Raw genomic sequence first — 23954 nt, 5'->3', positions numbered from 1 at the left:
GGCTGTTTATATGGAAGATTGTAGTCATTAACACTCACTGGCCATGTCACGGTTTTATTCAAATTTACTCAGAATTTATCATTTATTTTTTTGCTTCTATCGGCCAGTACCATGGTCTACATATCACAGCATAACATGGTGGCTCTAAATTGCCTAATGCACCTTTTGCAGTGTGACTATTGCACATATTTGCTTTCGCACAGGAACAAGAAATTGGTTGACTGGGTTTCACATGAGAAACAGACAAACCTGAGTAACTTTGATGTGGTCCTGTGGAGAAGGTTCACACAGCCCCGTTAGGTCTGGGTTCTGAGCACGGCCATCTGGGAACAGATAGCTGGAGAAAAACCACATACATTAAACACACACACCTATCCACACACAGCTCAGTATCATATAAAATTAACAATTAGTTGAAAGTCGATAAAAAAAAACAAGTGTTTGGGATAATTCCCTGTGCGTAAGACCCTTTCACAATCCCCTGCTCTTAAATTTAGTCCACTGGAGTGAAACTGTAGAGCAGAAGTGACGTGTCTGTAATCAATACAAATCATATAAACAATGTAGTCACAAATTTGAAAGATGGCTTCAGCGCACACTTAGTTATTGAACAGATTGCAGCTGTGACTCTGACTTTCTGTCCTTATTGTGCCAAGTTATTACAGAGCTTTAATAACTTCCAGTCTTGATTCTCTATAAGTTTGTTATTTGGGTTCAATTCATCAATGAAAATAAATGTTTTTTTTTTTTTTCCAGGAAATAGAAACATGTTTAAAAAGATACACTTAATAAACAAACTGCTGCTGGTTTGTGTGTAAAGAACAGGCCCTTTCAGTTTCTTGTCCCCTGTTATTAACACAGTGAAACACAATGACATTCCCTCAATATGCTGATTAAAAATTCTGCAGTGGTTACAGCGATCTCTAATCTTTTCTACCCCCTCCATAAAGCAGGGGTTAGAAAATACTATACCCCAAAATATATAAATTGGTGCTTTGATACTGTGTTGCAGTGGGACTCACAATCCCTCTCTGTATCCATCAATGAGGGCTTGGAAAAGTGGTTTGTTATGGGGGATGGTCTGCAGGATGTTCCCATCAGCTGTCACGTAGCCGATTGCCCACTGGCCCAGCCGGGTGCAGCTCAGCCTGAAGATGTAACTGAAAGAAAGACAGCATTGAACACAGTCAGCGTTCAATTGCAATAACATGTTCAATGCAGTTGGGAATCAGACTGTTGGATTCATCCAAAAGAGTTTCATTTCTGTAGTTCCATGTATTTCTGGACCACGCGGAATAATGGTTAAAAGGATTTTTTTTTTTTAAGTGTTCAAAGTGCTCGTCCGTGTCTCACCTGCCAGGTTTGTGGATGAACCTGTGCAGTCGAGCCTTGACCTCGTCATAGGTTAAGAAGGCCATATAACCAGGGTGTGTGACTGCCAGACTGTTCCAGTTCCTTAGAAGAGACGACCATGGCTACAAAACACATGAACACAAATAAAAACGTTCATGATACGGAAAACACTTGTTTTTTGTTCAGCTTTACTGCCCAAAAACATATTTTAAAATATCCAGGAAGGAATCTAATTCTTTCATCAAGTCTCACTGTTAAGTTTTTATTTCATTTGATCGTCTTTAAGCCATAAAAAAAAGAGTTTCTGATAGCTACTAGCACTACAGAGCAACGCTTTTATGAGTGTGTCACTACGCGTAAAGACATTCTCGTGGATGCACATGCACGCACAAGCCTTCAGGTGACACATTACACATTCCTTCCAATGCTTCCACATTATTCCACTGATGAACAAGTAGTGGTGGCATGCCAAGAAACGCAGCCAAGTGCCAACAAAGACAGGAAAGAAGTACAAGCAATAAAAACACAGATGTAACAAAGCCGATTTTAACAATAACACTGTAACTCTAAATGTAAACATGACTTTTGTTTACAAGAAAATTTAACACAACCTTTAATCTAGTCACGTTAATGATAAATAATTAAAGGTTACTACTGAGCCTATAAAAATTAAGAGGTGCAGGCAACAAAGGCTTCCTTCAGTTAGCTTGAACTCAAAACTTAAACATGCCCAAATAACAGGATCACATTACACAGAGCTGCAGATACAAGACACAGATTTTGCTCAAATCCAAACTTCGGCAGCACAGCAGCTTTCAAGCTTGATGAAAATGAAAATGTCCTGACTTTCTGTTTCCACACAGAGTACATCTTGTCTACTTCTGTATCCACACAGCAGAGATTTGAGGTGGACTCACTGAAAGACTGATGATCGAAACTGATACTCTTGTGTCAAAACCAAATGTATGTTATGTCTGAGATGTCAGACCACAGCTACAATTGCACACTGCATCCTTTTTTTATTGTCATGTCATTCTTAATTTACATTGAGGTTTTATGAAGAATTCATGAAGGTAGAGTTCAGACTTGTGAATTCTACATAAATAAACCTGCCTTGTATTGAATTAAAGCATGGACTTGTGGATACCTTAACATCCCCAAAACACTCTACCGTGATGAGCCTTACCTGGAAGAGCCTGGTGAAGATGTCAAACTCAAAGACTGAGATGTAGTCGTTGCAGGTGAGGTCGATGGTGGACTTCAGGGCCATGGCCTCCAGGCCTGAGCTGATGGGGTGAAACTCGTGGAGAGCCTGACGAAATGTCCTCCATGGCACAATGGTCCTTCAAGAGAGGGGTCACAGAAGTAACAGGTTTTATATGAACCTAACCCGTCACCGTGGTTTGATTACCATCATGATCACAATCTCAAAACCTAAAGCTCAGACAGCAACTTATTAAACAGAATAACTGTGAAAGGCGGGCTTTAACAGAGTCACGCAGACAGAATCAAACTTGCTAAATTAGTTCTAATCAAGAAACTACAGATGCAAATTTGCATAGTTAATGCATTATTAACACTCACTTTTGATAGTTTCAGACAGAAGTTTACAAGCACAAATAAATAACACAAACTCGTGATATTAACTTTTAAAATACCAAACTAAATTAGTTTGATAGAGTTGAAACTCACTTGTCCCCAAATGACCTCCTCCAAAATTCAGCAGCATCAGCTTTGGTGATCCTGAAGTTGTCGCCCTGAAACAGGCCATTGGGGAAGATGGCTCTCAGCTCTGCCAGCATGTGACTGAAGATCAGAGACAGCTTGGTAAGGTTTCGCCTGAGTGAGAGGAGAGGAGAGAGAGAAGGAAAAACAGAAACAAATACAAGTTAGTACAGGACATTATCAGATTAAGTTTTAATCACTTCAAGTCAGAAAGATTACAGTTATTTAACAAACATGTGTGTATGTGCTTATCCATTATCAAACAAATGACACTATTTACAGTGTAGATCTTAATAATTCCTCCAAATGCTTTTAGTCAACCACAACCATTCTGTACTTCAACACACAGAGATGCTGTTAAACCGTTTATATGAGGATGGTAATGTTAAAACCTTCCCTACTTTAAAATCTGAATCAGACTTTCCACTTTTAAATATCTTCTATGGTTTTCGTGATTCATTTACCTATAGTAAGCTGAAAAACTTGACCACATTCTTGAACGTTTTCTGCCTTTTTTCTGTTTTATAGCACTGTAAACTTAATATATTTGGGTTTTCGGCTGTTGGTCAGAAAACATGAGATTTGAAGTTGGCACATAGTTTGGACCCTGGGATACTGGGATGGAGATTTTCTGTAAATTTGCAGACAAAGACATGAATCAAGAAAATAACCAGCATATAAATCGATAGGAAAAATAAGCGTTAGTTGCGGCCCTTCACAGCTTTTACTATTGACCTTTACCAATCCGCTGGCCTTGCATTTTTAGCTGCTAATTTGAGACTTCTACATTCTGTTAAGCACTGAACCACTATTTTTCAGCTACAGAAAACCCACTCTTTTCTAGTTTCAAAAACACATTCAGAAGGATGGAGTAGCATGATTACACTTGTGGTATACTGTAGCCCTAAAGCACAGTGTGCAACAAAGGTCCTATGCTGATGGACTTTTGATTTAGCACATAATCTAGCTAATCCAATACAGTTTAAAAAATCCTAAATATAAACTACATTATATATATATGTATAAAATAGCCCCAACAACAATCATACAATCACACAGTTGTTGATGCACAAAATTTATGTAGAAACGCTTGATAAAGATCAGCTTGCTTCAGAGGAAGGATGAACTTTCGCTTAGTAATGGCTTTCTGAGAAACAGAGGAAGTGGATGTGATTGCGACAGTTTAATCACACCCTTATCATACAGTCGAGTGATTTTGCATCAGATTGCACATCTGGTCCACTTTCGCCAAACGTCATGAGTTACACTTCACGGAAAATACAAAAATGGTGTGTGGAATAACTTTTTAGCAACTTTACATAGACATGTGGCATCACAAGAAATATGACAGAGCAGCGTCTGTCTGTTTCTTTCCTTAGATGTAGTGGTTAAAGCCCAAGCCTGTACTATAATTACACCAATAGGTCACTGCCAACCTAATGTTGGACTAATAGAATAACTGCTGTTCAAAAACTAGGCCATGGCGATCTAAATGAGTTACTCTGACACGTTTCTAAAATCTGTTTCTCACAGTGTCATGGAAATAAAACAGTAGCACAGACAAAAAGGACAGAGGACTCACACAGAGTTGTTTGGAAAAGGTTTGCCTCTACCTTGTAATAACAACGGACTAGATACATACGAAGGTTTTGACTCAGTGTTTAGATGAGACCACCTATTCTCAATCAATAATATGTGCAACTCTGTTCTCTAAAGACATAGTAAATTAATGATTAGACCAAACACTTATAACACAGTCAGCAAGAGCTAATTTGTGTAGTATCCTACAATAATGATCTTGAGGGTTTATTTCTCAATCTGTAACACCTCTGTCAGTGACCCAAACAATTCCCCCGCTTCAAAGCTTCTTTTCTTTGCCACATCCTGATGTAACAGCCTGTTTACCCCCCCTCAAGGATGGATGACATTTCATCAGGACATAAGCTTACCTGGGCTGGGAGTTCTCCTCATACATCCTCTCCTTGGCCTCCTTAAAAAGGCTCATCGTCTGCTTAGTCTTGTTGGTCAAGTTCTCCATGACCACGCGAAAATACTCGTTTTCCCCAAGGATCTCCATTTTGCCCTCGTACCGGGACAGGATGGTGCGTAGGTGCTGGTAGGTGTCCGGAAGCAGGTCCAGGATGTAGGGTGGGCTGTTCTTCAATGCCACCTTGGGGTTCTGGCACAAACGCACCACCTGGACAGGGAATACAATGGCCCTTTGAGACTCATCTAACATGCAAACAGCATAACAACAACCTTTGAGAATCTGGCCCCCTGGTCTGTAGTTATGGAGAACTCTTGATCAATAGATATCACCATCTGTAAAGGATCATTTAGGTCTATTAGAACTTGGGTCTAATTTCCTTAGTATTGATTTCTATCACTTATGATGACATGACACTCACTAAAGTAATTGCTGGGATCTGGGAACACAGCAACACAAGCTGTAGGTCAAAACTGGAACATGAACTGGGTCAGTAAACTGTGATGACTCTTTACAATAGACGGTTTGGCAAATCTTTTTACCACTTTATCATTTTACCACTTTACTACAAGAGATTATCTGACCGCTTGTGATCCCTGCCTAATCTGACTTTGTTATAGTGATATTGCCATATTCCCACAGCTCAGCACTTAACTTCATCTTATGATTTTTTTTTGAGAATGGATGAGAATGATGCTCAGTGCTTGGAAAACAAAACTCAAGTTGTAATAGACTGGATTTGTCCTGCAAGACCCAGCACTAGAGGGACAAAAATAAGAGTAGTGCTTGTGCAGTAATATTGCTGGCTGTAACATGAATGAGAGCATTTAAAATACCAACATATCGATTCTGTCTCCTTTCAAAGTTCTTCAAACATCGTGACATGAGGCGCGTAAACACTAACCTGATGCTCAATTTAGCAGTTTCTTTTAGCATTTTACTTTCTGCCTGGCCAATAAAAAACAGGAACAATGATGGTTTGTGGGGGTGGGGTGGGGTGGGGGGGTGTTTACAGCTCTGTGCAGACTGCGTACTTTTTAATGTTTGCTTTTGTTCATAACGTGACACTTTACAGCAAATCTATTGCATACTTTTGATATCAATATGCAACAATTTGAAAAATGTATGCAAAAGGCACATAAAGTACTTGAAGCAGTGTTCAACACAACCATTTATTCCACTCTTATACATTACATCGGATAAAACCACTCACTAAAAACCTCCAACATAAACCTGATATCACCATACAGTTCCACTGCCAGGCAATAATCACTATTACCATATTATCACAGTCCTTAGAGGAAACATAAAGTTTAAACCAGGTATAAAAAGTTTTAAAAACAGCAAAAGGGATCACGCCTTGCCATGTGACATGATGACACATCATACTGTAGGTGAAATGAGGCAGCACAGCCACGTCTTTGCACAGCGCAGGCATGCAATGTTACACCGTACTGTCTTTTATCGCATGCTGTCTCTCCTCTATAATCCAGCCCTCCTGAATTAATCTCTTGTGAACTCTTGTCTCTTAATCTCTCTCTACTTTCTTCTCCTCTGTCTCACACAGTTAGGATTGTGTTTAAGATAAACTAAAGTGACAATCAGCAAAGGATATACTGTGAAAAAAAAAAACAAAGCTTCGTCCCACACAACACACACAGAGCTCCCTTTTGATATAATACCAATTATTGCGTGTTCTCTCAGGGATATCTATGAGCCCTTTAAAGTCCATGGCAAATGATCAACAGATTACTGCCACAGTGACCCAATTCTCTATAATTTATCCCAATTGGATATTGGATCAGGGACACTATTGCACTTCAGTACTTCTATTGTACTTATTTGTTTGGGATTAAATGTTCCCATACAGATTACATACATCTCCAATTTGAATGTCAAGATACCTTTCTGTGTGGATGTGTGAAACTAAATCTGATACTATGTCAGTTTCACAGTAGGTTAAGGTAAAATATGTCTATAACTAATATAAAAGTCCAGGTCTAAAATGGTCATGTCCAAACAATTTCTGACGGTAATGATCATGAAAAGGAGGGACGTGGCAGTGAATACTCACAATTTCGGTCCCATGTTATAAATGTTTATAACGATTTCTTTTTACTCTAAGAACATTGTCAATACCTTATCCATGAGTTTCCAACATTTCTCCACCATTTTCTTATCGACCACAGCAGGTTGGTGAGGCTGGATAGGCTGCTGGTGGGGCTGAAAGGCGTCCTTCATCAAGCCGATGAGACCGGCGCCCCTCCTCGGATTTCCGGCCATTAAATCGGTCGGCGACCGGGGGTTAGCCCCGGGGCTTAGGCTGACAACCAGGAATTATTCTTGACACGTTTTTCGGCAAAACACCCCGCTACTTATGCTCTATACTTAACATCGGTAATAATTTGTCATGCAGAGACTGTCCTAGAGCAGAACAAAAAAGGCTGTGTGTACACTGTACGCGACGCAGCTAGCTAACGAGCTACATTTGAAAAACCTCTCTGTGTGATTCCGTCGCCAAATACAAGCTTAAGACATAGTCGTTATGTTGTTGTGTCTGCTGTCAGACAGTTAGCTATCTCTTCCTGGCGTCGGCAAGTCAAAGCCCCCCTGAGATATCAACCCGGCTTATTATAGACTCGGGGTGTTAATAAGCCACATAGAGCGATCAACAAACAGGTTGTGCAGCAGTTTCAGCCAACGACAAGCCAGCAGCTAGAGTAAACAAGGATGTCCGGCCGCAACCTTCAAAATAAAGGTATGGCTTGTGAACAAGCAAACCTGTGATAGGAAAATGCGACAAACTACTTGTCGATCAGGTCTGTGTAGGAGTGGTGTATGCAAATATTTAGATTTTTTTACTAAGATAAAAAATAGCAATAGTATAAAGGAGAGAAAAAAAATACATGATAAAACAGAGTAAGATGGTTTCAAAAGTAAATGTATATTCAAGGAGAATGGCCTTTTTCTGGGTGTTATTACTTATATATTATACCGGATTTATTATTGATGCATTCACGTGTAAGCAGCATTTTAATGTTGTAGCTAGAGGAGGTGAAGCTAATTTTAACAAAAAGAAATACTGAGTAATCCAGGAACAAGTCTCCCCAATGAACCTGAAGATATTGACCAGAAAACTATTTATTAATTATTTGGATTTTTCATTTGTTATTTGTTCAGTTAACCTTCAGTAATACTTTCCATATAAAGAAATAAAAATCAGGAGGAGAAATATTTTTATTTAGCAGACTAGGTAAACTGGTGGCTCTAAACTGTTTGTGGGTGTGAGGATAGTAGTCTGTTAACAATGTCGTGACATCAGTGGAAAGCAGCTGCATCCTGGGAGGTGCATTCAGAGCCATAAAACACTGCAACATGCATTGAAAAGCAGTGAGTTGTAAATGATATATTATCAGTAGTAGAGGACCTAAATCACAGAACATAAAGCCCCTGGTCTGGTCCTTTAAAGGTGTCTATGACAACATGTGAGCTGCAGCAGCACAGCAGAGAGATGACGTTCACATCAACAACCACTTAATTACTATGATGAATCTCAGTGGCTGCAGTGGCTGCAGCAGCTCGGCCTCGGTCCAGCTGGAGCCAGCATTGCTTCTGGCTGGCTATTTCCTCACATTACAGCTGAAGGAGTCACAGCCAAGCACGGACACGCTGCACTGAAATCTGTGACACCCCAGTTCCAGTCACCACTGCAGTAAATGTAAATGCACATTCTAAATAATGAAAAAGTGAAGCAAAGTGTCTTGGGCTAAATTTTCTTTTTTTTATTAAAATACAAAGACGAAAAAGAGAGAGGACTGAAGAAAATACTGTCTCTGGAGTCTTTGGACCTCCTTCTGCATGGGTTTCTTGTCCTGTACAAACTGTGCAAACAGCTTCAGACTGTGCAAACAGCTTCAGATCGAGGGTTTAATCCATTTAAGCATAATTTAAGAGAAACGAGCACACCTGCAGTACAGAGTAGTTTCAGGTGACAGAACTTTTTTAGATTCACTTTTGTGACTTTGAAAGTTTTAATTCAATTTCCACGCATTTTATATATTAGTGTAATAGACTGGTAACCAGTATATTCTATTAGCATATTTCTATGTAACTAGAAGTCTAGTTTCTTATATGTTTCTGTATCTGGCATCAACTGCTTATTCATGTTGTTAACAACAATACTAACAGTTACATTTGTGAAGGACAGCAGGTCTGAAACCCTGAAAAAAAACCCTACAATTTAATCACTAAATTTATATTATTCCATTCGTCCAACAAAACCTGTAGTCCCTTAAATTGCCTTCGACAGGTTTTTGACAAACACAATGATAGTTTCAATATTAGTTGGGACCAGACGAGTCAAATAGCCAAAGAACCAGAGTCCGCTTCAGTGTCCACCTCTTTTTTTAAGTCCACAATTCAAGACTAAGGCTGCACTAAAAGCAGCAAAGATGTGTGGTCGTCTCCTCCTTCTTCTTCTTCTTTTGCCCTAATTTCGAGCCACAGCCACTGTATCCTTTCTAAATTTGCATATTCGAAAATCCACTGTGCACTGGTCGATTTTGAAGTTGGCAGGAACTGACGACGACTGTATTGTGACTCCTCTGTAGACTGTCGCGTTTGGGGAGGGAGCACAGCTTCAGTCTACAACCCTCAGCCCTCTGAAGGACACAGAAGGACTGTTTAGGGAGGCACCCCTGAAATGAGACACAGTCCAAGACATGTGCAAGTAGTCTAGACTCTGGTAGTACAATCTTTCTTTGCATCATCTGATTACTTTATATCGGAGTTCCTTGAAAGTTCAAAGCAATGTTCAACAGCTGAACTCCCAGCTCTGCCTGCTGCCCTCCAAGTAAGAACTCCGCAGACAGCTCTCTGTAAGTGCTGCAAACTCTGCGCTCGTGAACATCCTCCCTATGAATTGCATGTTTCCACCTATGTCGCGCCTCACCGTACAACACGACTAAAGATCTGCGAGGAAGATGCACAGCTACGCGGACTTCCTCTCCTAGTCCCAACTCAGGCAGACCCTGTTCAAGCGACATGGTTAGTGTAGTGTTTGATAACATGTTGATGGTGACCAGGCGCTCCCCCCACAACCAGGAGTCATCTAGGTGTGGATCGATGGAGGAGCCTCGCTGAGGATGGTAATCCAGATTGCACTGCTCCACTGGTTGGAAGCCTGCTAGACTTGGCTCTTGCTGCATCCTGAGCACTAGTTTTTGGCTTAAAGCAGGGAGTCCACTGAAGCCGCCCACACGCACTTTCCTTTTCTTGAAGTTCACTTTTGGACCAAAGTCCTGCAACAATAGGAGAGGAGAATTTTGTTTATTTCATGATTGATAGTCACCTTTGACTCTCCTGTTAGTGTTGATATATCTATGTGAATGGGACAGGATACACCTGTGTCAGTGTGTGTGTGTGTGTGTGTGTGTGTGTGTGTGTGTGTGTGTGTGTAATTAGTGTCACTGACTGAATAAAACATCCCTAAATTATAATGACCCTATAAAATGAGGATAAAAATTGTGTGTACTGACATTAAGTTTGCGAGAATTTACATATAATATATAATGTTTTAATAACAAATGTATTGATGTTACACACATATTGGTATGCCCTAAAAATTTAGATTTATATGTTATAATCTGCAGAGTTAGACAAGCAAATATTGATTTCATATGCTCCACATTACCTGTTTCCTTCGACCAGACTGGGACTGATTCCACACATCCTGGTCCATCGTGTTTATCAGCTCCCTCTCCTCCTCTTCTGATATGAAGTTTTCCCACAGGAAGACACCAGGAAAGGGGAAGGATGCAGCCTCAGCATCTTTGTAAATGGCAAGCCCCGTCTCAGGATTGTAGTGGAAATGATGTACAACCTTCACATTAAAAAAAAAAGTATAATAATAATATTTAATAATAATAATAATTATTATTATGTTACGTCTGCTCTACATTACCAAGACATAGCACTCTTGATATTGTCTTGATGATGAACCACAATTTTACTGTATTGAATTAATGTCTTTCTCAAAAAAGGTGCTCAACTTTAGCCACTTCCTGTCGAGGAAGTGAAATGTAAAAAAGTCATGCAGTGAAGCAGCATAAGTCCACAGTGTACTGACATAAACAAAAAATTTATTCAAGCACTGCACCAAATTTTAGGTACTTGAGTATCTTCTTTTCATGTGACTTCTTACTCAACTACATTCATATGATTGCTTTACAGACTAAGGTTTTTTAAATACAAAACAGCTGAAGTGCTTATAAGATATGATGCTTTGTTATAGATTTGACATCTCAACAGTATGTTCAAGTTAAGCTGAAACCATTAGTTTATCCATTGATTTGTCAAGTGACAGAATAAATTTGTGATGATGATTGAAGTAATTTTTCATGCAAAATAAAAAAATTCATGGCTCTGTCATTTCAAATTTGAGGATTTCCCACACATTTATTTTAATAACTAAAAAAACAACACTATTGGTTGACAAAACAAGACGTTTGAAGGTGTTGCTTTCGTCTCTGGGTAATTGTGATGTGCATTTCTCATTATTCTCAAGATCAATCAAGCTCATTAGTTTCGGTCCTATATAAAAATAGTTATTAATGAGCTCCACCTCAACCAGCTGCAACAGCAAAATGCTGTTCACACATCAACGCACCAGTAACAGACATTTTACTACATTGAATACTCTTACTTTTGATTTCCGGACTATAATTACATACTTCAACTTGAATAATATTGTCAATGGAGGAATTTTACTTGTAATGGTGTATTTTACATTGTGGAATTAATGCTTTTATTTAAGTTAATGTTCTGGTTACATCCTCTGCCACTGCTTTCTAGAGGGCACATGGCAATAAATATGGAAAAATGAAACCAGGTAGCTTAGTGCGGGGTGGCTTGACATATCAGTGTATCTTGTTATAACGAGAAAAGTTGGTAGTTAAAGACGTAAGTCAGCAAGTATTTTTGTGTTAGAAGTTATGACTGTAGTTCTGTAATAACTGTTTGAGGCAGGATGGTTTGTCCCGTGAGGGCACCCGTACTAAGTTGCGAACAGTGCTAGCAATGGCTGCGTCCCTTTCCTGCTGATAAAAACAAAGTAAAACATGGTTTTCAGTCCAAAATATTTACCTGAGGTTCACTCGCCTCCAGCTGTCCCTTTCCCTTCAACTTTTCACACATGAGACACCGCCGGATGCCTTTACAAGCACATGAAGTAGCACCGTCACTGCTATCAGGTGCCATCATCCTGTAGCTTCTTCTGTTGTTGATAGTCTGCTAACCTACTAAACAGAACAATATCGCCACCTAACGGAGCCTGTGTACGCATTCACCATCAACTGTATGAATTAGTGAGTTTTTGAGGATTTTAGACAATAAAAATTAAAAGGTGAGAAGTAAAAGTATTTTTAATAGATGAGAGTAATTTTTTATTAACCATCCAACATTTCTACAACAAGAATTGAATCTATAGAAACAGCAGTATCTTATAAAACAATAACCAAATAAGAATAAAAATGTACAAATTGATAAAATTAACAAACATAATACGAAATAACATAACAAATAATACAGTATAAGGACAAAGATTTAAGGGCTGACCTGTAGCAACTGACAATGTCTAGTTTCTCTAATTGACACTGACACACACTTTCTGTTTTAATTACATAACACAGGGACAAAAGGGAAGCAGGTTGATAAAAAAAAATCAATAACACAAGACATATCCACAGAATAAGCTCAAAAAGTCTTAAAACTAAAATGCCAGGGTCCATGGTCGAGACTATTTCATAAATAAGTGTATTCGATAGATAGAGGATAGAGGACCTGACATAGTTATTATAGTACTTCTAATTATATTATATAAACCCAAATGTTTACCAGGGTGTTTTGGGGGTCTTGGGCCACAGGGCATTTGTCTGGTTGGTAATCCAGCCTTAATTGGGGGCAATACAATTTGCCTGGCAGTTTCTGCTCAGGGTGAAAAAACACATGATATATTAACCACGCCCACCGGATGTACGTAGAGTTTCCCCGGGAAAGCTCGGTTTCTACAGGGGCAGTAAGTTCACTGAAGTCGCTGAAGTATCGGTAAGCAATTTTATCCACGAATTTAAAACAAAAATCATGAACCTGATGTTTTCTTATGTTAGTTAACGGTTTGGACGTTTACTAAAAGTCAAGAATAATTGGGTTATTGTTTATAATGCGAATTTACTAGCTTATATACACAGAGAGTGGAAGTCGGTGCTTCCAGCGTGGCTAGCTAAGAACTGCTGTTTGTAAGAAAAACATTTCGCATTGAATTAACACGATTTACCTCAACAAATATAACATAATGTTACATGAAAAACGAGTTTAAATATGTATCTGAAACGCTATTGATAATATACTAAGGCTACAATTATGACTGAATCTTTTGAGGGTTGTTTGGTTATTTGTCTAAGTAAGTGACACTTTTCTGTGTTAACTCTCTGATATACATTCAGTGAAGGTGTGTTCATATTGCAGGAAACATTTTATTCTTTAAACAGATTCTATAAGACAAAGAAAAATGTTAAACAGAGGAGCATCCCAAGCAATGTACCATAGAAAGGAAAACATTGACACTCCACTGTAAATATTATATGTATTAGAGCAAGGAGATTTAAAAAGAAGACTGAGAGTCCAGTCATTTTATGTAAGGCAGTCATTTTGAAGAAAAGATGAGCAAAGGTAGAGTTTTACATGGTTGACTACAATCCATAGTATAGTAACCAAGTGAGACAAAGAGACAAGGCCTAAACATAAACAGTTCACTGTGTCTTGTATGACTGGTGGAGTTGTGTGAAACCGTCAACAGGGGGTGTGTATTGCCGCACCCATGTGTCCTTGTGTTGGTATTAATAGAGCACTCTTTACTAACAAAACAGAGATCTGCCCATCGAAACATAACATTAGTGGTCAGATACTCTGTATGGTGCCTTTTAATACTCCTACAATTAAAGGGCGAATTACCAGAAACCAGTTTTTCTGACTTCAAGCGATTGAATTTCTCACCAGCAATGTATGAGTGCAGTCAAGGTGTGGTCAGCAGACCCCCGTGTCATTTATGGGTACAGAGCACTTCTGGCCAGCAAGATTCAAGTCTGGGTTTGAACAGGGGTTAAACAGACAACATCACACGCAGACATTATTCTTTCTTTAACTCTGTAATACTCCATCCTTCCTCTACAGTTGTTTCTCTTTTTGAGTTGTGTTCCTCCCTACGGATAATCAATGGAGAAAATAACTGAGAAACTTCTACTGGAGAAAGGCTCTCCACAAACCAACAAACTGGAGCAAATCAAGACACTGAAGTAAGCATGCTTTTTTTCTCTCCTTATGCTAGTGTTTGTTCTGAAGGTCTCAGCTAATGAACCCTTTATTTATATGTGTTATTTAATGCCTATGAGTTTCAAGAAGTCCTTAAATAATACTGAGGTAAAAAAAGAAAGAAAAGTTGCCACAGCGGTCTTAAGATAATCATTAAGTGACCCTGTATTTGATTTGATTTCACACTATGTTGACCCGAACACTAACTTCACGCTCTCTGCTCCTCAGTCTATCTAAGCTCGGGCTAAAGGTTCAGGACTTGCCAGTCAAGCTGCTGTCCCGTCTCCAGTCCCTCGAGCGATGGGATCTGTCTGGGAACGGACTGCAGGAGATGCCCAAGAACCTGAAGCTGCCTGCACTTCGCTACCTGGACCTCAGCGACAACCAGGTGGAGGATGTTACGACTCTGGAGTCTCTAAGCAGTCTGGAAGAGCTCAAGACGGAGGACAACCTTTATATCACTGTGAGGGCTAACAGTAATTCTTGAGCAGAAATGTCATGTTCACACTCGTCTTGTCGTCTCTATTATATATTAAAAAGGACCATACCATTGTGCTAGCTCATTCACTACAAATCTTTTTTATGGCACAGTGGGTTGGTGGTCAGCAGTGGCCCCTCGCTGCAAGAAGTTTCTGTGTTTAATTCCACGAGCCGGCTGAATTGCATTTGCATGTTCTGGCTGTGTCTGTGTCGGTCTCCGTCCACAGTTCAAAGACATGCAAATTTTGAATTGAACCCTCTGAATTGCTTGTAGCTGTGAATGGTTGTCTGTCTATTATGTCAGCTCCGGCTCTATCTGACCTGGCATTAGCATGTGTCTTGGGTGATCCAGTCACAAGTGGACAGCTCATCAATTCACACCTGGCATTAACATGTGTCTGGAGTGACCACTTGTGATCGGATCTCTGCTCCAAATGCAAATATAGCGTAGATCATTTCCATTTGCAAAGACTGACATCATTTTTTTTCGGGCCAATTTCACAGGATGGAAAAGGAGGATAACTTTGCATTTTTATGTATTTTTCAGCACTCCTCATTAGGTCTTAGGCTTGACAGTTTTTGTTGCTTTTCTTCCTCAGGTGAGTGATAATTACAAGCTGATGGTGTTGTTGCCCAACCTGCGGATTCACAACGGTAAAGATATCGGTGCTAATGCCCTCCACCTGCGCGGCGTCTACAGTGAGGTCCTGAGGACGAGGGTATGAAACTACTTTCTTATTTTGACTGTTATGTCAGTAATCCAATGTTTATTTTATTTACTCTGTAAATGTGGCAGTACAGCACAATTTTACTGTGCAGGCTCTTCCTTCTGTCACTGTACAAACTGTCTTTGGTCATTTTCAGATAATTGCACTTTGGGAGAAGAGCTTCACTCTCCCAGATCCCATGACAGCAGAGAAAATGTCCACCTTGGAGACAAACTTTGTCAACACTGCCCGTCAACAGATTAAATTTGGACCCAGTTCAGTCACTGACTTCACCAAATGGAAGGTAAGTTCAGGATGTTACAGACATTGTGAGTGAGATTTTTCTTGTGTTGCCTTCTGTCATTTTTAGTAACTGTGTCTCTGTTTGGTTTTAGGTGGAGATTCTCGCTAAGGAGTTCCTGCGTTCTCTGACAGAACCAAAGACGGAACCGGAGAGCAGCGAGTGTACTGATAAAAAAGAGAACTGTGTAAGAATTTGAAGGATGACCAGTTTTAACATGATGTCTGTAGCAAACCTGACTGCATGGTCATTGTGATCCTCAAACTGTACAGTGCTTTCAGAGTGTATTGGTGGCTTCCTCCATGCTGCTGTGTTGCTGCTTCAGCTCATTATAGATCTGATCTGGTGTTTCGGTCACTGGGCAATACTGAGAAAATTCAAACCTCTGTGCAGTGGTGCATAATGTATTCAAGAAACAGTATAGAAAATATATGATGCTGAACCTGTAAGTGATTAGTACGGGAGTTGGTTTGAAGTTCATACCATGTATTTGTTTGCTATTCTTCAGGAAATCTCTACTCCCACAAAGAGGAAAAATACCACATCAGAAATGGACACCAACATAAGCCTGATGCCTCGCAAAAGGCTGCGTGCAGATCTCCCAGTCTCAACAGCTGAAGACAGTCCTCGCAAATCTAGCCTCCGCCTCAAACCTCTGACTCAGGCCGACACTGTCAGGATGAGCCCCCGCAAGAGAGTTCAGCCTCCTTCTACCCCCACCAGAGGGCAGACACGGGCAGAGGCACCCAGGAAAGCCTCAAAGGTGCCACAAACCACAGAAGATGGAGCTCAGATTAAACGGAAGGAAGATGTCAACAAAAAAGCCACAAAACTGCAGAGAGACACTGACATGCTGTCTACATTACAGAACTGCAATAAGACACAGGTAATGTAAATACAGCTATTAAATACTTAACCCTGTGTTATTACTGATGCCATTAAAGTTGGTGTGTTCTGTTTTTGGAGCTCCAATAACTTTAATCTTTTAAATGTCTATGATTAAATCTATTGATCATAGAGCAACCCAAGATACCTCAACAACTGTTGTCCAGATTTTCATGACAGTTGTTTCATGGTCCCCTGAGGAGAAATCCAAATGTTTTAGAGGAAGGATCAGAAATGTATCACTTTTTATTTGATTTCATATTTACATTTTATTATAGTATTGTATTTTTAGCATGTTTGTCCACTGTTTTGGTTCAGACTAAAATATCTCAACAACTATTGGATGCAAAACCTGCAAAACTAGCTGCACTTTGTGTTTAGTGCTGACACGCTAAACTAAAATGACTGTTCTTTTCATTGTTCAGCACTGAATGCCCAATTTTTGGTATCATCAGAATGTCATGTCATTAAAGTCCTTTCCTCCCATTGCTCTGCTATCTCCCTTTCTCCATCTTCCTGTTTGTCCATGTTTCCTCCTCTCTGCAGCCACTGTGTCTGAAGCCTCTGCATGTCCTCCAGTGCCACAGTAAACAGGACAACTCTGAGGATTTCTCCACCCAGCTGTGGGCCTGTGCTTTCCAGCCGCTGCCAGATTCCACCGGTACAGTTGACCATATTCAGAGAAACTGTTCCCTCACATTTATCAGGGCAGCCACAAGGCCTTTTAAAGGAGGTTTAAATTGTCCAGATGTAAATTAATTTCAAAGGTTCTCTTATAACTATGTTCACAGGAGGAAAACAAATAAACTTCTTTTCCTGTTTTGACAGGTGGAGGAAGCCGTTTGGTTGCAACCTGTGGTGGAGACTCTCTCTGTGTGATTGACTGTGAAACGGGGATGGTGATGAAGAAGTACAAAGTTCATGGCGAGGTCTGTTCCATTTATTATGAGATAGGTTTCCGATAATTGCAAGATACATAATTTATAATTAAAGGAAATAACCTCCCTGATTTTCTTTGGTGAGTGTTGTGTGCTCATATTCTTTAGCTGTTCGGAATTAACTTAGCACAAATAACATATAAATTTAAGTTTAGATTTCTTATTGTCAGGATTTACAGGTCTATGGCAGGTGTGATAAAACTGTTGCAGCACAGGTGGCATAATCTCTGAATAAAATTGACTTTTCATATAACAAAAAAAGCTTTAGATTTTTGTCTGATGTTGTTTGTATCTGTGTTTTCTTCACCACAGGAGTTCTTCTCGCTGGCCTGGTCCACAGTGATGATGTCTAGAGGAGGCGGGGCCTCGGCTCAACATTGCAGCATCCTGGCGGCAGGTGGAAAGAGAGGACTGGTCAAATTGATCCACCCCAGAAACAACGTAGCCTACGGGGAGTTCAGAGCCAGCCGCAAGGCGCTGTCTGTCCTCCGCTTCAACCACCACCAGGGAAACTTCCTCTTCAGTGAGTCATGGTTTCTTCTTACAGATAAACAGCCAACATTAAGAGAGCTGGTTGTTTGACAGACGTCCAACATCAGACAGATGAAAGGATGACCCCCAATTAATTACAACTTGAGTCTCGGTGTCATTGTTTTGACCCTAGTTTCTGTCAGTAATCTTTTCATTGAACTCGCCAAGTTAATTGGGGGGGTGACGAGAATAAGGTGACATTTCTATGATGGGGTCAGAAATACAATTGGGCAGGTTGTGAGTAAGCTACAGTTTAGCATTAATTTATTTGGAAAGGAAAAATAAGGTGAATGGCACTATTTACCCAACAGAGCCTGAATCGTTTCTTGTCGTCCTTTTTGCACCTGTGAAGTTTTGAGCAGCCACGGTCGGTTCATGCCTGACTTGACATACTTTACTGTCCTTTCACAAACAGTCTCCATGCGTCGCTAGCAAGTATTTATTCATCCTTCACCTTTCCTCTCGCAGCGGGATCATACGATAACAAGATAGTAATGTGGGACATCGGTGGAGTGGACAGCCAGTACAACTTCAAAGTTGTGTGAGTATTTCTGCTTGAATAATTCACTACCTAGAAATTTGTCTTTAGCAACATTTTGATCAGAAAGTTGATACTGCTTCTTTTTAAATTGTTTATTTAATGTTGTTTTTAGCTCTATTAGTTTCAGTTTGCACTGAGGGGTGTGTACCATGAGTTACATATACATAACTCATATGGTACATACATACATAGTATGGACAGGTCTTTTGATTGGAAAAAAATACACGCCTGACATCTTGTTACATCATATTACTGGTAACACATTCAGTATCTTCACAAACTTCGAGTTCTTTGCTAGAATTAAAAATTAATTTTTGAAGTCTTTCGTGAATCTCAGCTGAAGATGATGTAACGGGTCCAGGACGGTAGGTGAGAGGTTCAGGCTGTGATGTTGAGAATATTTCTGCTCTGTGCGTCCCTCCAGTCAGCTGCTGGTGTTGGAGATCAGTACCACCCCTCTGCACATCTGCCTCCCTCCCTCTTCCCCCAGCGCTCAGGTACTGACTGCCTGTGAGGATGGCCTGTACTGCTTCAACACACAGCTCGGTACCAACAACAGCACAAAGAGGTAAAGGCTGTTATTGTGTGTGTTCTTGTATCTATGAGTTTCGGTTTGCTCTGAAGAGCTTTAGTTAGAATGGAGGCAATATTACAAAACGACTGATCCAGGCCTTTTAGAAAGCAGCAGATACTTATTGTGTATATAAGAATGCATTAGGACTCACAATGGTCATTAATTAAAGATTCAAGGACAAAAAAAGCTTTAAAATCCATCACTGATACAAAACACTACTCACCTTGTGATGCCTCTCCTTCTGTGCACCGAAATGACAAAAAACCTTTTCGTTTTAAAGGTGAAACATGTTGGAATATGAGTATAGAATACCACAATGAAATGCTGACGTTACAGTAGAGTGTATAATGGTTTTCACAAAGGAGACATTCTTTGTTTTGATTCAGAAAAATTTTAATTTTCACCTGAGTGAACTTTCTGATCTGTTGTCAGTTCTGCAGTGACTAACCTTTAGATTGGATTGGTGCTGACACTGGGTTTGTTGACTGTGTGTAAAACTAAACAGATAGAGCTGCCGTTATCTTACAGTGTGTGATGTTGTGTTTGACTTCTCCTCAGTCGGTCCAAGGAGATGGAGATAACTTTCCCCATATATAAGAAGGAAGACAAAGACCACGACTACCACACCGTTGACGGCCTAAGTTTTCTTACTGATGACATAGTGGGTAAGTGATCTTGCAGTACTTATAAAATATGACCCTTGCTCATATTGTGCCCTCTTTTTTTTTTTTAAATTCATGCCCCTAACTTTTCAATTATTTATTTTTTTTCTCTTCTTTCTCTGTTGCACTTCATCATTATGATCCTTTAGCCTCCAAAAACTATATGCATGATTCCATTTACCTGTGGAGCTGGAGCAGGACCAAGGCTCAGCGGCCTGACAAGAAGAGCATGACAGTGTGTGCTGTGGTTCTCGCTGAGCTGCAGTGGACCAACACTGAGATTCCCTACCTGGCGCTCAACACCTGTCCGGGTAAGTCCACATCTTCGAGCATCGGCAGAGCCGCATTTCTCATTTTGCTTTTGATCTTCAATCATCTGTTGTTGCACTTGGAGTAGAAAGGGGGCACCAAAGAGTTCTGGTCAAACTATATTGCCTGCAGTTCTAATAGGAAAATAACTTGATACAAGTGGTACAACCCTGCCTTCAAACGTCAGCACAAGGACATAAGTGCTCTTCAAGCTTTGTTACAGTGTGTTCTGCTTCAGTCCAGCCACAAGCCAGTGACTCAGTTTGAGGCTTGACCTGAGCTTTGTGTTTGAGTGGCAGAGAAAAAAGCCTTTCTGAACTCAGTTTGATGATCTGCTTTGTGTGTGTGTGTGTGTGTGTGTGTGTGTTCATTCCCCTCTCTTCAGGCCAAGCCTACATAGTGTGTGGTGACGACAAAGGCAGGCTGTGGACGTACCACGTCACCAAACTGCAGAAAAACAGTTTCCAGATGGGGAAACCCATACTGCCCACTGAGGTAGCCTTCTCCTCTCAATGTCTTTTTATATTGGTTATGATAGTAGCGACCGAGTTATGTGCTGATATCTGTTAACACAGTGACATTACTATAAAGCAATCAGACAGGTTGTAAACAAACCCCCAGGTTGACCAAGATTATTTGTAAAAGAAAACAAACAGTAAACAGTAAAATGACTATCCAAAATCTCCACGGTAAACATCAGCTACAATTTACAGACTGTTCTTTGTTTTTTGCAGGTGTTGGAGTGGCCGATGCCGGTAAGGAAGGGCCTCAGCCAAGTAGAGGGCCCTTCCATCAACAGCGTAGCAATGGACCCTGAGCTACGCTACCTGGTGGCCCTCAGTGACAAGAATATGGTGATAGTGTGGAAACGGGAGGAGTCCTCCTGAGCAGAACAGCCATGAGACTGTGAAGTAACTTAAAGGAAGTCAGGCAGATCCTAAGGGTTTTTGTACTGAAAAAAAAAATCACTAGCGAGTACCAAATGTTGGTATTTGTGAGGTAGTACTTCAGATGCAGTACTGAAAATGTGACGGACCATTACCTAACTCGTATGTCAGAGTAAACAACCAAACTGGGTGTTTTCTGAAACAACAGAATACCACTCTGTCAAACAGAGACAGACTGACAGATCCTCTGTGAGATCTTGTTCTTTGATCATTTTCTTCAGTTTTTGTGGAGAAAGTGGCTTTTATGATGCTGCTGCAGTTATATCTGTCAGCAAGTATCAGCCAGATAGGTTGAAGGTTTACAGTAACAATATTCTTTATTTTCTATATGAAAATATCTCATGTTGAGAGTAAAGTAAAACTTTTAATTTGCAGAATTTTATAGTGAAGAGTCACCACTGCAGGCGATTAGTAGTATAAACAAGGCAAGAGAATTACTGATTGTTGCCATGTGACACAATTATTTTTTTAATCTATTTTGAAAGTTTATAAAAAAAAAAAAGATCCAGATCAGATCCAAAAACCACAAAACATGGTATCAGTTAAAAAAATTGTGTAATCATTCCACATAATAACTCAACTCAACTTTGAAATTGTCAGAAAATGTGTAGCAGACCATAACAACTCTATTTAAGTGTAATTGATTATACAAAATAAAGCAACCTTTGCTGCAAATGCAGCTGTAATTGGCCTCAGGTATGTTCATGTTAGATCTTGTTTTATAGTCTCTTTAATGTGTGGTTTTATTTGGCACAGTTTAATTTCATGCTTGCAGTATGATTTCTAGTAGTGTGCCTCATTATTACATTATGAACTTGTGTTCAAAGAACCAACATGGAAATATCAAGATATTTACAACATTTAAAAGGTGTCGCTCATATTGATAAACCCACAGATAAATATCACCAGCCTCTGCAGTTTCCTTCAGCCCGCCAGTGTTTTAGCATGTTGCAACTCATTGTTTTGATTGTTTTGGTTCCCTATCGTCAACCTCATGTCAAAAACAAGATCTGATAACACTGTACGATACCTGCAGAGAGACCGAACAGCAACGAGCTGGAGAACATGGTGGAGCATTTAGCAGCTAAATGCGAGTTTGATAAGTGAAACTAATTTTCAGGAAGTCTTTTTTTTTTTTTTTGTGCAATTTCTGCCCTAATATGTTTTTTTTCTTTCATTTTCAAATGTACGTTTTTTTTAACATCTGTATGTGAATGAACCTTGGTTTGGACCGTACTGTATACTGTTACTCTGTAATGCTCTGGTAACATTAAGGAATATAAACAGCAGTATTGACTTCACTGTGAAGATGAAAGACGCAGAGTGGAGATGCATCCTGGCGACTGACCGCTTACGAAACAGATTCAGTACATCCTCTTCCTTCCTGCTGTCTAATTATATTGATCTGAACAGTATAAATGCCATTTATATCCCACAGTAGTTCTACTGTGCTTACAACCTGCCATGTTTCCATGTGTTGTGAAGTTACATGTGAACTTTTTTCATTTAATTAAAAAAAATATATATATGATTTGCAATTGGGGATAAAAGGACTGAATTTTATAAATGGTCGAGTAGTGTATTTTATTTGGGCTGTACCCTGTATTGTAATGAGATCTGATTTTGTTTTTCTTTTTTACTATATTACAAGGTCCCGGGCCACAATTAAACTGGGGGCATTTAACCACTAGGCTACCAGGATGCTCAAATAAATTACACTTCAATCACACCTTCTAATTAATTCCCCTGCAAGCTGCTCTATACTCCCTTCATTCAGCATAATATCGGCTGTGTAATAGATCACAAGGCAGGACAAATACCTTTTTATAGTCACAATGAGTCTGTGTCGTGTGAAATTGTGCCTCACCTCTGTGAGTGAGGCAGCCATCTGCTTGCATCTTCGGACTATAGATACCACAAGAGATCTTTTGAATAATTAAAGGGCTGAGACCAGTTAGCAGGACATTCATTTTTAATGCCAAGAATAACAAAATGTTAGTAAAGCTGAGTGAGTGGCGGACATACAGGCATAGATGTTTGAAGTAACAACTTCATTAGTAATTATAATGAATTGGAATAGATTATAGTTCATTATGTCCTGGGTTTTCCCCTCAGGCATTTTGTGAGACTCACCTGTCCTGCAAGGTTTATCCTCCAGCTCTACTTGAAACTAAACTATAAAGTAATGTGGACCTGGGTTGAGACACTACAACTAATAAATCTACCTGGTCAAGGTCAAAATCTAGTTTGGAACTAGATAAGACACAAGTCAATAACTGATAAACAGTGAATGGAGAACAATGGTCATTAAAACTGATGACTGCAGCCCACACATACACTCTCCTGATCAAATTCAGTGTAAAATGAGGAGGATGAATATCATGGGGCATGATCTTGAAGTGAAATAAAAAAGTAAAATGAGGATGTGTTTAAAAAAAATGCCACATGGTTGCCACACCAGTTTTTTATTCATTACCTATGTGCATTAAACAAAATGTATGGTGTGATCACCCTTTGCCTGTAGAGCAGCACTTATTCTCCTAAGTACACTGCACTGGACAATCTTTCAAGGTAGAAGAAGAGCTATTGTATTGTTTTGAGAATATGCAACATGCAACAGTGTCTTCTGTCTCTTCATGTAATCCCAG

The 23954-nt window shown here is 39.7% G+C and overlaps 3 protein-coding genes across 3 annotated transcripts in view; 1 reads left to right on the top strand and 2 right to left on the bottom strand.

Moving 5' to 3' along the window:
* The window catches only part of LOC111651622 (E3 ubiquitin-protein ligase CBL-like), a 17884-nt gene extending 10110 nt beyond the window's left edge, over window positions 1-7774 (bottom strand). The window contains exons 1-7 of the mRNA XM_023401616.2: window positions 7205-7774; window positions 5028-5275; window positions 3046-3192; window positions 2540-2696; window positions 1354-1475; window positions 1023-1160; window positions 250-337 (exon numbers count right to left, since the gene is read on the bottom strand). Of these exons, the coding sequence (XP_023257384.1) occupies window positions 250-337; window positions 1023-1160; window positions 1354-1475; window positions 2540-2696; window positions 3046-3192; window positions 5028-5275; window positions 7205-7348 (1044 nt within the window). The 5' untranslated portion in view covers window positions 7349-7774. The remainder of the gene's footprint in view (window positions 1-249; window positions 338-1022; window positions 1161-1353; window positions 1476-2539; window positions 2697-3045; window positions 3193-5027; window positions 5276-7204) is intronic.
* Window positions 7775-8832: 1058 nt separating this feature from the next.
* alkbh4 (alkB homolog 4, lysine demthylase) lies at window positions 8833-12341 on the bottom strand. Its single transcript, XM_023401627.2, has 3 exons — window positions 12209-12341; window positions 10758-10946; window positions 8833-10365 (listed from the first exon to the last, which is right to left on the bottom strand). Exons 1-3 carry the CDS (start codon window positions 12323-12325, stop codon window positions 9844-9846), a joined length of 828 nt encoding a protein of 275 aa, XP_023257395.2. The 5' UTR covers window positions 12326-12341; the 3' UTR covers window positions 8833-9843.
* Window positions 12342-13120: 779 nt separating this feature from the next.
* Window positions 13121-22743, top strand: lrwd1 (leucine-rich repeats and WD repeat domain containing 1). The gene is made up of 16 exons (XM_023401625.2): window positions 13121-13168; window positions 14294-14415; window positions 14660-14894; window positions 15511-15630; window positions 15776-15922; window positions 16014-16106; window positions 16428-16805; window positions 17351-17465; window positions 17633-17733; window positions 18055-18265; window positions 18742-18814; window positions 19239-19382; window positions 19947-20053; window positions 20200-20361; window positions 20745-20854; window positions 21094-22743. The coding sequence occupies exons 2-16, from the start codon at window positions 14336-14338 to the stop codon at window positions 21244-21246; spliced, it is 2229 nt and encodes a 742-aa protein (XP_023257393.1). The 5' UTR covers window positions 13121-13168; window positions 14294-14335; the 3' UTR covers window positions 21247-22743.
* The last annotated feature ends 1211 nt before the right edge of the window (window positions 22744-23954 follow it).

This window comes from Seriola lalandi, unplaced genomic scaffold, assembly GCF_002814215.2.
Source record: "Seriola lalandi dorsalis isolate HSWRI2012SDOR001 ecotype SW California unplaced genomic scaffold, Sedor1 jcf7180002053710, whole genome shotgun sequence".
NCBI lineage: Eukaryota > Metazoa > Chordata > Actinopteri > Carangiformes > Carangidae > Seriola > Seriola lalandi.
Note: the sequence above shows the minus strand (reverse complement) of the source record. Positions and strands in the feature narration are given on the sequence as shown.